The following is a 12,829-nucleotide window of genomic DNA, read 5'->3' as shown; positions in this document are numbered from 1 at the left end:
CTGAATGAGAGCCAATGTAGAAGAAAATCTGTACGGATGACCCGTGTGGGGTCCAGAAAGGGGCTGGGGCCTGACGGTGAGGCCTAGGTTATTCCCCAATACAAAGTCGTATCTTCTTTGTTGGGGACTCCAAAGCTGCTCTTGGAAGCCCTGGCTTTCCTTACATGAATGAAGGCTGTAAGGCAGGTAGTCCTTGTACCCAGAACTGGCTGGGTTGGGCAGAACCTCATCACTGGGGCCCCTAAAAACCAGGCAGGAGTTAAGTCTTGATGCACTGAAAACAGAGAGCTGCTGAAAGTTTCAGAAAAAAGAAAAAAACATGATGAAGGAAAAAGGAGAACTTCAGGGAGATCATTTTGACAAACTTATACGTAACGGACTGGGTGTGGGGTAACGTACGGGTACAACCTTGAGGCCAGGACGGCAGTCAGCAAGGAGGTTACTCAGAAATGGGGCTCAACAGGCTGGGAGAGGGAGATGGAGAAGGAAATGAAACAGAACCAAAATGCAAGTCAAATGAGGAATGCACAGCTCTTAGCAACCAAATGCAAAGAACTAAGGAAAAGGTTAAATAAAACCATGGTGACTGACACATGTGGGAGCAGGAAGGGCCAGGTGATTCTACACGTTGAATTTGAAGGGGGAGGAAGACATCCAAATGGAAATATGAATAGATAGGAAATGAAAATCTGAGACAGGCGATGAAGTGATACAAACAGGACAGGAAAGATAATCCAGGGAAACATTAGCACAGACAGGAAATTTCATTTTATGAACAAAGATTTAGAAATAAGCATCTGCTTTTTTTAGGACATTTTTTAATAAAGAGAACTGTGCTGAGGTGATTAAGAAACTCTATGCTAATGTTATATTTCATAAATCACCTCCCAAAATAAAACAACAAAAGATTTTTGCATCTGATAATTATGCTGATTCTGATGACAAAATCATTTGCTTTCTCATGAAAGTAGCAGATATGAAAGGTAAAAAAATGCTTCTTAATGATGTTTGCTCACAACTGATCGTTAAAATATAATTTGTTAGCTTAATTAAGACCGAATACACTTTTCTCTTTGGTCATAAAGTTTACAAATTCTGTAAAAGCATATGGATCTCATTATCATATGAAAATCTGCCAAAGGGACTTAAATCCTGGCGAATGAAGACTTGAGAAGAAATGGTGGCTATATTCAAATACATACAGGACTTTGATGTGGCAATTTTACTTAGAGGTAAAACTGGAAACAACAGAGATCACAGGGATGTGAGTTCTAATTCCTAACACGCAAAGCTATCCAGAGATGGAATGTATGAATGTACTTAAACACACCAGTCAGGAAGGTCTGCAGAAAGGACTCAAGCACGGATGAGCAGATGGACTAGACAGACTTATAAGGTGCCTTCCAACCTTAAGAGTCTAGAACATTTTAATGTCTGAGAGCTTACATGATGAGTTAGCCATGGGAGTCCTAAAAATCAAGATGCCTTTGGCAATCCCACACAGAGCTCAACTTAAGAGCCTCTGAACATTCAGCTTCAAGAAGAGGGATCAAAGATCTCACTCTGCTATCAAGTGTTAGTTGAACCAACACATATTCAAATTGTTAATTTTCCCCAAGTAAAGGATAGTTTGGTATACACACCAAATTTTGTTGTATGCTTCTAGGCATTCCGGTTTAACATTGTGAACTGAAACAAAAGAAAATTCAACGATAAACTTACGAACAAAGGGAAAAAAGTCAACTATGAAGATAGCAAACCTATCACTCACACTGCAATTTGTATAGACTGCTTGTTTCCTTTTTGGCTAGGAGATTAGAGTGAGCATCTTTTCTTGGATCAACTTTCCGGACAAATAAGGATTTTAACCAGCTGTCTTCTCGAGGTCTATTATTGGAGGACGTCAATCTCCTATGGAATAACAAATATAAAAATTTCAGTCCCGTGAGCAGTATGAAGATTTCAGCATCTTTATTTTTTTTAAAAAATCTTACACCTATCTTATTAGATATATTCTTTTTTTTTAAAGATTTTATTTATTTATTTTGAGAGAGAGAATGAGATAGAGCATGAGAGGGGGCAGGGTCAGAGGGAGAAGCAGACTCCCTGCTGAGCAGGGAGCCCGATGCAGGACTCAATCCCAGGAGCCTGGGACCATGACCTGAGCCGAAGGCAGTCGCTTAACCAACTGAGCCACCCAGGCGCCCAAGATTTCAGCATCTTTAGATAATGTCACACAGTACATTGTTTTCATAAAATCAATCCACTCAGCAAACATACCTTGAGCACCTGTTCTAGGCACTGTTACAGAACCTGGGATACCACAAAGTGTCCACTCTCCATTATGATAGCATGCAATCTAAACAGCAGGAGTAAAGTGTAAGAGATGTAACCTGTGGTTCTCCTAAGAGAGTTTTTTTTTTTTTTTTTTTTTAAGTTATAAGTATAGTTGGCATGAGTTTCAGGCATACGAGTTTTAGGCATACAACATATTGATTCAACAATTCTATACATTAAGCTATATAAGTGCAGTTACCATCTGTCATCATTCAGCATTACTACAATATTATTGACTATATTCCCCATGTTGTAGTTTTCATCCCTGTGACTTATTTTATAACTGAAAGTTTGTACCTCTTTTTTAAAGATTTTATTCATTTATTTGAGAGAGAGACTGAGTGTGGGGAGGGGGCAAAGGGAGAGAGAATCCCAAGCAGGCTGTGTGCTGAGTGCAGAGCCCGACATGGGGCTTGATCTCATGACCCTGAGATCATGACTTGAACCAAAATCGGACGCTTAACCAACTGAGCCACTCAGGTGCCCCTGGAAGTTTGTACCTCTTAATTCCTTTCACCTATTTTGCCCATCCCCCCTTCCACCCACGTCCTCTTTGGTAATTACCAGTTTGTTCTCTATAGTTAAGAGTTTATTTCTTTGTTCATTTGTTATGTTTTTCAGATTCCACATATAAGTGAAATTGTATGGTATTTGTCTTTCTCTGACTTATTTTACTTAGCACAATACCCTTCAGTTCCACCATGTTGTCACATGATCTCATTCTTTTCTTGTGGCTGGATAACATTCCATTGTGTATACATATGTATATCTATACATACCACATCTTCTTTATTCATTCATCTATTGATAAACATTTGGGTTGCTTCCCTATCTTGGCTATGGTAAATAATGCTGCAATAAACATATGGGTGCATGTATCTTTTTAAATTAGTGTTTTCATTTTCTTTGGTTAAATACCCAGTAGCGGAATTACTAGATTGTATGGTAATTTTCTTTTTCCCTATGTTCCTTATGCTGTACCCTTCATCCTTGTGATGTATTCATTCCATAACTGCAAGCCTTAAACCTCCTACTCCCCTTGGCATTTCTATTTTTAATTTTTTGAGGACCCTCCATATTGTTTTTCACAATGGCGGAACCAATTTACATTCCCACCATCAGCGCATGAGGGTTCCCTTTTCTCCACATCCTTGCCAACACTTGTTATTGCTTATCTTTTTGATGCTAGACATTTTGACAGGTGTAAGGTGATATCTCATTGTGGTTTTGATTTGCATTTCCGTGATGATGAGTGAGTTTGAACATCTTTTCACAGAGAGTACATATTTATCTTTGCCATTTCTGCTATGTTTTTCCCTCCTCCAAAACAATTTCTGATACAGAAAAAATATATACGGTAACCTAGAGTAGTCAGGTTCACAGAGAAAGAAAGTAGTATAGTGGTCGCTAGAAGATAAGGCGAGAGGAGAACGGGGAGTTATTTTTTACCTGGCACAGAGTTTGGGAAGATGAAAAAGTTCTGGAGATAGATGGTGGTAATAGTTGCGGAACAGTGTGAATTTACTTAATGTTACTACTGAACTGTACACAAATATGATTAAAATGGCAAGTTTTATGTTATGTATACTCTAGCACAATAAATAAGTGTGAAAATATACAGGGAAAAAGAAACAAATTCTTTCTTTAAAAAAATTATATCGGGGCGCCTGGGTGGCTCAGTTGGTTAAGCGTCTGCCTTTGGTTCAAGTCATGATCTCGGGGTCCTGGGATCGAGCCCCGCATTGGGCTCCCTGCTCGGTGGACAGCTGCTTCTCTCTCTCCTTCTGCTGCTCCCTCTGCTTGTGCTCTCTCTCTCTGGCTCTCTCTCTCAAATAAATATATATATACACCAAATTTAAGAATATAAATTTCATTGACACACTTTTTTTTTTTTAAGATTTTATTTATTTATTCGACAGAGAGAGAAAGAGACAGCGAGAGAGGGAACACGAGCAGGGGGAGTGGGAGAGGGAGAAGCAGGCTTCCCCGCGGAGCAGGGAGCCTGATGCGGGGCTCAATCCCAGGACCCCAGGATCATGACCTGAGCCGAAGGCAGACGCTTAACGACTGAGTCACCCAGGCGCCCCCGACACACCATTTTCTCACTTTCATTCTATAATTTCTACCATACAAACTGTTAGAAAGCGAGGATAAATTTGACTGAACTATATATATATATATATAACAAACTACACTTTAACTATGAACTTTTAAGTGCACGTTTAAGTTCCATTCGCTTGCTAGTCGGATTCCAAATCTCCCTAGAGGGCAGTGTAGCATTATCTGCATCAAAATTAAATCTGTGTAAGCCTTTCAGTCCAATAATTGTACTAGGAGTTTTGTCTTACAGGCAGTATTTAGACAAGTGCACAAAGTTGAATGCACAAGAAATTTTATTAGCGCCTTGTTTCCAAGTTTATACATTATGCTATTTCACCAAGTGTAGCTACCATGTATGTCCATATGTGTTACATCTTATAGTACCATTGACCATATTCTTTATGCTTTGCTTTTACTTTTGTGTGTATATATATTTTTTAAGATTTTATTTATTTATTTGACGGAGAGAGACACAGCGAGAGAGGGAACACAAGCAGGGCGGGGGGGGGTGTAGTGGGAGAGAGAAAAGCAGGCTTCCCGCTGAGCAAGGAGCCCAATGCAGGGCTCGATCCCAGGACCCTGGCATCATGACTTGAGTGGAAGGCAGACGCTTAACGACTGAGCCACCCAGGTGCCCCTTTTGTATTTTTTAAGGACATAGTTAGCCCCATAGTAAAATCGCTTAAAGCACTTAGGACAGCACCTGACATATGGTAAAAGTTTAAAAAATTAAATTTTTAAAACTTTTTCAATAAAAACAAACTTTTAAAATTAAAAGAATAAATTATACATAAATTAGCCTTTTAGCAAAACCCAAAACCATATAGTGTTTGTTTCTGTTTTCAATTTATTCTGATTTTATAAATAAATTCTGAAGGCGGCAATTCTCCAAATGACCACAGTAAAATTTATGTCAATAAAAACATTTTGCCAATTTGTTTAAGTGTTTTAAACATATCACGTTTTGGGATATTTGCTTAATAATATCATGAAGCACAATGGCAAGCATATAAAATTAGTGATATACAAAGTAGAAAGTTTTAAGATTTTTTAATAAGACTATAATTCCTGTTTTTTATTTTAGATTTTAAGTTCACTAGACAGAAACTGTGTTTCAAAATTTGGGGGGTGGTTAAATAAATTGTAAGAGCTTAGGAATAACTATTATGAATTAAGAAAGGGGTACAATGAAAGTTTCTAAAAATATCAGCATTAGGGAATTTCATTTAAAGTAACAAATATTCACGAAAGCAATCACTACTAACAGTTTTTAATTCCAGAAATGCGTAGACATGCATCATGTGTACATACAGATATTTAATTTCTACATTTAATACTTTATAAACAGAACCTTTATTAGCACTTTGTTTCCAGTTTTTTCCTGGTATAGGCAATTTAGATATCCATTAACAGGGACTGGTCAAATAAATTTGGAATATCCAAAATTGGAATAGAATGCAACCATTAAAAAGAATGAAGTAGATCTACATGCACTGATATGTTGATATTTCTGAAAATAAATTATGTGGAAAAAGCAGGTACAGAACTGTGCCATAAATACACGAAGTAAACTGTTAATAGTAGTGATATCTGGGGAATGTGACTGGGCTTGGGGTGGGAGTAGAGTTTTTCCTTTTCACTGTATAGCCTTCTGGACTATTTGACAAATTTTCCATATACACACATTATTATTATACTTAAAATTAGCTATAAAAGTGCACATTTAGAGAGTCCTTTACAGGAAAGGCATATAGGTATACTGGCAAACTAAATTTGGAAGGGAAAAGATCCCAAAGTATTTTTTTTTCTTCCTTTGCAATTTTAGGGGATTACAAATTAATAAATACATACTTCCTGTTACGCACTGAATTAGGTAGCATGTCTATGTCATCTCATTCAATCCCCAGTACAGCTGAAATCTTTTCAGTGTCAGGTGACCAGAGCTGACTAATGTGCCCAGTCCACCTAGCTGTCCAAGCCGAATCACAGAAGACAGCAGAAGCAGCTATGCCAACAGCTGTCAGGGTGATAAGATCCGGGCGGGGGTTCTTTTTTGAGTGACAAACAGCACAATCAGCAGTCTTTATAACATTATACATATGCTGCGTGGCACTTTACAGAGGGTGGGGTGGGGGGCAGTACAGTCTACAAAATATTTGACTTTATTTTTATTGTGTTTTCCCCAAGATTTTATTTTTAAGTAATCTCTACACCCAACGTGGGGGCTGGAGAGATCAAGAGTTGCATGCTCTACCAACTGAGCCAGCCAGGCACCCCACAGAATATTAGACTTTAAATAGAATAAGCATTATGTGCCATGGAGTGCCTGGGTGGTGCAGGGGGTTAAGTGTCCGACTCTTGGTTTTGGCTCAGGTCATGATCTCAGGTGAGACGGAGCCCCGCGGTGGGCTCCAATCAGAGCACAGTCTGCTTGAGACTCTGTCTCCCTCTCCCCACTGCATGCTTTCTCTCTAAAATAAATAATCTTAAAAAAAAAAAATAAGCACTATGTGCCAGGCTCTGTGGATATAAAGGTGAACCAGATGCTTCGCCTATTCAGTCTCATAGGAAAAACACAGTAAACATCGAGTGGTCTCAGATACTATAGACTTACACACACACACACACACACACGCGCGCGCGCGCGCGCGCACGCACACTGTGGCAGGTCAAGGGAACGAACCATTGGCTTGGCCTGTGAGGAGAGGCACTGCAGCTGACATTCTGGCTCTGTCTTGGAAGACAACACAGACTGGTGGACAAGGCAGGCGATAATCCCAGTCGAAAGGAACAACATGTCCAGGGGCATGGAGTCGTGAAACCGTATGGAATATTTCTGGAGCAGCAAAGAGTTCAGTAAGGCAGGAGAACAGGGTGTGGGAGGACGGTGAGAGAAAGAACGGGAAGGCAAGGGGGCAGAGGGGTTGGGCTCTTGCGTACCATGCCCATCTGTATCCTGTATGTGGTGCAATGCTAGCAAGTTTGTGAAAAGCAGCCTGGCAGCGGTGTGGTGGGTGGACAACAACAAAGGCAGGGAGCACGGTTCCTGGGCTTCCTGCTGGCTGACGCATTCAGTACTCACTGGATGGACGAATGGACCCAAGCCCCGTAACCCAAGACTTTGGGTTACGATTATGGTGGTAGGAATGAAAGGGAAGGAATACCTTCAAAAGATATTCCTGAGGTGAAATGCAGAAGACATGGGCCCTGACTAGGTGTCTAGACAGTGTTGTGATTTAGTTGGAGCAAACCACAGATGGGAAATACATTTAACACTGAGACCACAGGATGAGGCTGCAGTGGTAAAATGGATTTCATTCATTTGAGCACCAAATACCTACTGATTGCGCATCGCACCTGCCAAGCACTGGGCCAGGCTGAGGCTATAAAGATGAGTGCACCCGGCCCTGACTTCACAGAGCTGTCTGCTGGTGAGAGCGGATGGACAACCATGATCACAGCCCAACGGGAGGTAAGTCCTCGATGGACACATACGGTAGTGGTTGTGACATCGGTGGGGGCAGAGGAAATGGAGTCTAAGTTGGCCTGGGGGGAGACATGAACCAATTCTCTGAAGAAGCACTTGTTGAACTGAAGACTTGAAAGATGAGGAACACTTGTCAGGTAGACGCCCAAGAGAGGAAGCAGAACCAAACCTGCCAAAGCCAAGAGTATGTGAATATAGCAGGACATGAGGGGGACAGAGGAGGCTGAAGGGCCTGATCCAAAGAAGAGTCTTGCATGAAAGTAGTCACTAGGTGACTCCCCTCCTCACCACCAAACCCCCTGCCACCCCAATAAACCTGTCTTCCACACTGCTGCTACAGAGAGCTATCTCCTAACTTTTCATTTTTGAAAACTACACAGAGGAGCACCTGGGTGGCTCAGTCGTTAGGTGTCTGCCTTCGGCTCAGGTCAGGATCCCAGGGTCCTGGGATCGAGCCCCGCATCGGGCTCCCTGCTCCACGGGAAGCCTGCTTCTCTCTCTGTCCCTCTCCAAATCTTGTGTGCCTCACACTCTCTCAAATAAATAAAATCTTTAAATAAAAGAAAAACTGCAAAGAGATGAAGGAACAGTATAATGAAGACCTCTATACCCTGCATGTAGGTGAAAAAATGATGAACATTTTATCATTTTAAGTCTTTCTATATATATTTGCTTTTTTCTTTTTACCAAACCGTTTGAAGGCAGAGCATAGACACTATACTTTATCCGTAAATGCTTCAGGATGCACCTCCTAAGAACAGAGAGAAAACCATGATATGATTTTCACATCTGAGGAAAATAATTCTATCTAATATCCATTTCATATATTAAACTGTCCCCAGGGGCGCCTGGGTGGCTCAGCTGGTTAAGCGTCTGCCTTTCGCTCAGGTCGTGATCCTGGGGCCCTGGGATCGAGCCTGCTGAGCGGGGAGCCTGCTTCTCCCTCTCCCTCTGCCTGCCGCTCCCCCTGCTTGTGCTCTCACTCCCCCTCTGTCAAATAAAGAAAATCTTAAAAAAAAAAAAAGACACCAAAAACTGTCCCCAGTTGTTCCCAAAATGTCTTTTATAGTTTTTCTTGGCAAGGGTAGGGCGGGGTGGGATGGGAAAGAAATGGGATTAGCATCCAGTCCAAGTTCATGTCATAGAGATCTTTCTAATAGGAAAAAATTCTTTCTCGGAATTCTTTAGTTGTCCCCTTCACCAACAGGTTCAAGTCCTTACTCTTCATAGGACTCCAGACAAGTGTTGCCAAGAGTTGAGGTAGGGGAATGGTGAGAGAGAAGATAGAGTCAAGACCTGCTGGAGGTAGAACTGACAGATCTGGCAGCTGGCTAGCTGGGAGAGAGCAAGACGGGGTGGGTTTGGGGCCACTAAATGGAAGATGTACCATTACTGGGGAGAGAACCTGGGAGGAACAAGCAGGTTCTGTAGGAGGAAGATGAGTTAAATTCTGGGTACAAAAGCATCTCAAGGACCAGTAGGACACTAGACAATGTCCACTAAGCAAAGGGAACTCCAGGCCTGGCACTGAGCAGAGCTAAGAGGTGCTGGCAAGTAAGTCTCCTGGGAAGGCGTCCTCCTTCCCCTCCGAAATCCCTCTTACAAGGTCACTCAGACTCCTGTTGGCAAATCCAGTTTTCTGTCATCCTAACTTTTTAGCAGCATTTGGCACAGTTGACCATCACCTCCTTGAAATATCTCCCCTTGGGCACTGCCACAAACAGTGACCTCGCTGGCTCCTCTTTCTCAGTCTCCCTTGCTGCCTCTCCTTCCTACAGCTAGCCTGTGAATGAATGAATGTTCCTTCCTTCCTTCTTTCTTTTTAAATTCAAATTCAAGCTAGTTAACATACAGTGTAGTATTGGTTTCAGGAACAGAATTTATTGACTCATCACTTACATATAACACCCAGTGCTCATCCCAACAAGTGCCCCCCTAAATGTCCATCATCCATCTAGCCCACCCCCCAGCCCTGTTTGTTCTCTGTATTTGATTCTCTTATGGTTTGCCTCTGTTATCTCACTTTATTTTTCCTTCCCTTCCCCTATGTTCATCTGTTGTGTGTCTTAAATTCCACATACGAGTGAAATTATGTATCTTTCTCTGACTGACTTAATTTGCTTAGCATAACACCCTCTACTTCTATCCATATTGTTGCAAATGGCAAGATTTTATTCTTTTTGAAGCCTAAGTAATATTCCACTGTCTATGTGTATCTATCTATCTATCTATCTATCTATCTATCTATCATCCATCCATCTTCTTTATCCATTCATCAGTTGATGGACATTTGGGTTCTTTCCATAATTTGGCTAGCCTGTGAATGTTGACACACCCCAGGGCCTGTTTCTTAGCCCCTTCTCTATCCACACTCTTCAAGCAATCTTCTCCATTCCTATGGTTTTTAAAAATGTTTTACTAAGAAAAATTTCAATTAAATGCAAAACAGTATAATGAAACCCACGGATCTATCAACATCTGGCATTTCTATATACCAACAACTCCCAAATGTAACCTGTAGTCCAGACATCTCCTTTGAGGGTCAAATAGATCAAACAGGCCAAATGCCTTTCCATCTGAATAGCTCACAGCCATCTCAAATTTTACCAGGTTCAAAAGTGCTCTGGATTCCCCTCTCCCCACCCTGTATCTGTTCTTCCTCCTCTGAGTTACGAGCAAGCTCCCAGATGGCAACAACTTTATTCATTGATATTTCCCAACAGCGCCTGGCACATGATGGGCACTCATATGCCTGTGGAACCAGTGACTTTCAGTAAGTGGCACCAGCATCTGCCCAGTTGGCTATTACCCTTGATTCTGTCTCCTTTCCAAAATCAGACTGATAATTAAAGACATAGATCAGATCATGTCACACTAGAATGTATACCCTTAAGGATGTCTTCCACGGCTCTCAGTATAAAATCCAAACTCTCTAAAATGGCTTGTAAGGCCTGGAATCATGGGGCTCGTGCTTCCTGCCACCTGGCCCGTCTTCCCTTCACTCCTATGTTCCATCTTCCTAGGCTTTTCTGGAGATTCCTGGTATGCCTTATTCCTTCCCAGTCAGGGCTTTCCTGCACACTGACCCTTCAGGTCTCAGCTTAATGGCACCTTCTTGGAGAGGCCTTCCATGATCTCACGGGGTAGGTTCCCTGATCTTCTCTCATACCACCTACCTCAATCTTTAAGTCTATATGAATTTTTGTGTCTGCCATGGCTTCCTGGGGATAGTGACCACGGCTATTATGCTGAGTTCCACAAGACTTCAAAGACATCGTATACATTCAAAATGTGTAGAATCAGTGAATTAATTGGGTCTAGACTGAGTCCCAAAAAACTCCTACAGTTGAGGCAGTCAAAAGATACAGGGGGCCTGAGAGAGTAATCCCAAGAGCCAACAGGTTGGGCTTCAGTTTCAAGAGCATTTGGCCCCAGCAGGAAGTGGGGGTACTGGGCAGACCCTGGTCCAAATCTCCAATTTACTAGCTTTGTGACTTTGAGCACTTTAGGTGAATATGTTGGGTGAACACCTTCAGCCTCAGCTGTCTCTTTGGAAAGAATATGAATTTCAGTTTCTTATCACCTGTGTGGGAAAAAAAACAAGACACAGTAGATGCTCAATAACAGAATAAAAATAAAAGGAGGTTGATTTGTTAATCAACTTGGAAACATACACATCAAATTTGGAAATACAAGTTGGGCATCAGTCCTAGGAAAGGTGCTGGGCCTGATAAACTTGAGTTCAAATGTCTTTTCTAGCTAGATGTCTCACCCTCTTTGAGGTTCCATCTCGTTTGTAAAATGCAGATCCTGTTACTTAAGACTGCTTCTAGGATTAGATTAAATAAACTCTCTGGCTCATAGTAAAGAATTTAACAAACAGGCAGTCCCTTTACTCTTTCGTTAAGTGACAAGTGAATTTTCTAGAGGCTCGCTATTTAACCACAAACAGATAACGTTTAAATTATCCAATGTAAAGAAAACAAGAAAGCCAAATCTACGTGTAAGTCAGTATGAGGTTGGTTTTTGAACATGGAAAACAAGAATGGATGTCAAAGGGATGAATTAAACCGAATATTCAATCCAATGCGTTTTGAAGAAGTTTAAACTTGAGCCCAACGCCTACTTAGTGTTGATAACTTGTAAATACTTCTTGATCCGTTACCTACTTTTCAACGCAAGTCAGACTGTTCGTAGTGCTGAGACTTCCCCACTACTCCCCTGCGCTTCCCTGAGGGCTCACCCCGGATGAGTTATTTTATTTCTTCCTCACCACCTTAGAGGTTAAGTAGTATCTCTACTGCCATTTGCAGATGCAGACATCGAGTATTTGCGCGGACGCACAGCCTTCTCCGGGCGCCCGCGAGAAGCCGGAGGCCGAGGCCAGGGCCTGGGGCCCCAGCCGCGCGCGCGCCCTCGGCCACCGCTCGGGTGGCGCCGGGTCAAGGTCCCGCAGGCCGGGCCCGCACGGCCCGCGGACGTGGCCTTGGCACCGAGCGCCGTCCCCGTCGTGACCTTGAGCCCGGCAAGCCCGGAACGCGCTCCGACTCTGCCGAGGCTCCCGCCCGCCCCGGCCGGGCCGACCGCGGCCTCGGACCCGCCGCCCCGCAGCCCCGGCGGCCCTGCCCGAGGGAGCGCTGCCGGGCCGGGGCGGAGACCCGCGCCGGGGGACCCCGCGCCCTCCGCCCCGCGGCGGCCACTCCCCGGCCGCTCCCGGAAAGGGCGGCGCTGCTCACCGGAGCGCGGGCTGGAGGCTGCAGGGGGCGGCCCGCCGCAGGACACCGCCGGCCGAGGCCGCTCCGCGGGCGTGCAGTACTCGCGCCGCCATCTTGCTCTGGCGCCTGGGCTCCCACCACCCCGGCCGCCGCTGACGCCGCCGCCGCCGCCGCCGCCGCGACCCCTCCC

The 12,829-nt window shown here is 43.3% G+C and overlaps 1 protein-coding gene across 1 annotated transcript in view; it reads right to left on the bottom strand.

Annotated features, from left to right (window-relative positions):
• The window catches only part of NIPSNAP2 (nipsnap homolog 2), a 31,676-nt gene extending 18,883 nt beyond the window's left edge, over nt 1–12,793 (bottom strand). Inside the window, exons 1-3 of the mRNA XM_028109839.2 lie at nt 12,661–12,793; nt 1,772–1,911; nt 1,644–1,689 (exon numbers count right to left, since the gene is read on the bottom strand). Of these exons, the coding sequence (XP_027965640.1) occupies nt 1,644–1,689; nt 1,772–1,911; nt 12,661–12,752 (278 nt within the window). The 5' untranslated portion in view covers nt 12,753–12,793. The remainder of the gene's footprint in view (nt 1–1,643; nt 1,690–1,771; nt 1,912–12,660) is intronic.
• Between the last annotated feature and the right edge of the window lie 36 nt (nt 12,794–12,829).

Source organism: Eumetopias jubatus, unplaced genomic scaffold (assembly GCF_037043125.1).
Source record: "Eumetopias jubatus isolate StellerSeaLion01/CBP00866 unplaced genomic scaffold, mEumJub1_p1.0 scaffold_12, whole genome shotgun sequence".
In the NCBI taxonomy this organism is placed as follows: Eukaryota; Metazoa; Chordata; class Mammalia; order Carnivora; family Otariidae; genus Eumetopias; species Eumetopias jubatus.
This window is presented reverse-complemented; position numbering and strand designations above follow the sequence as displayed.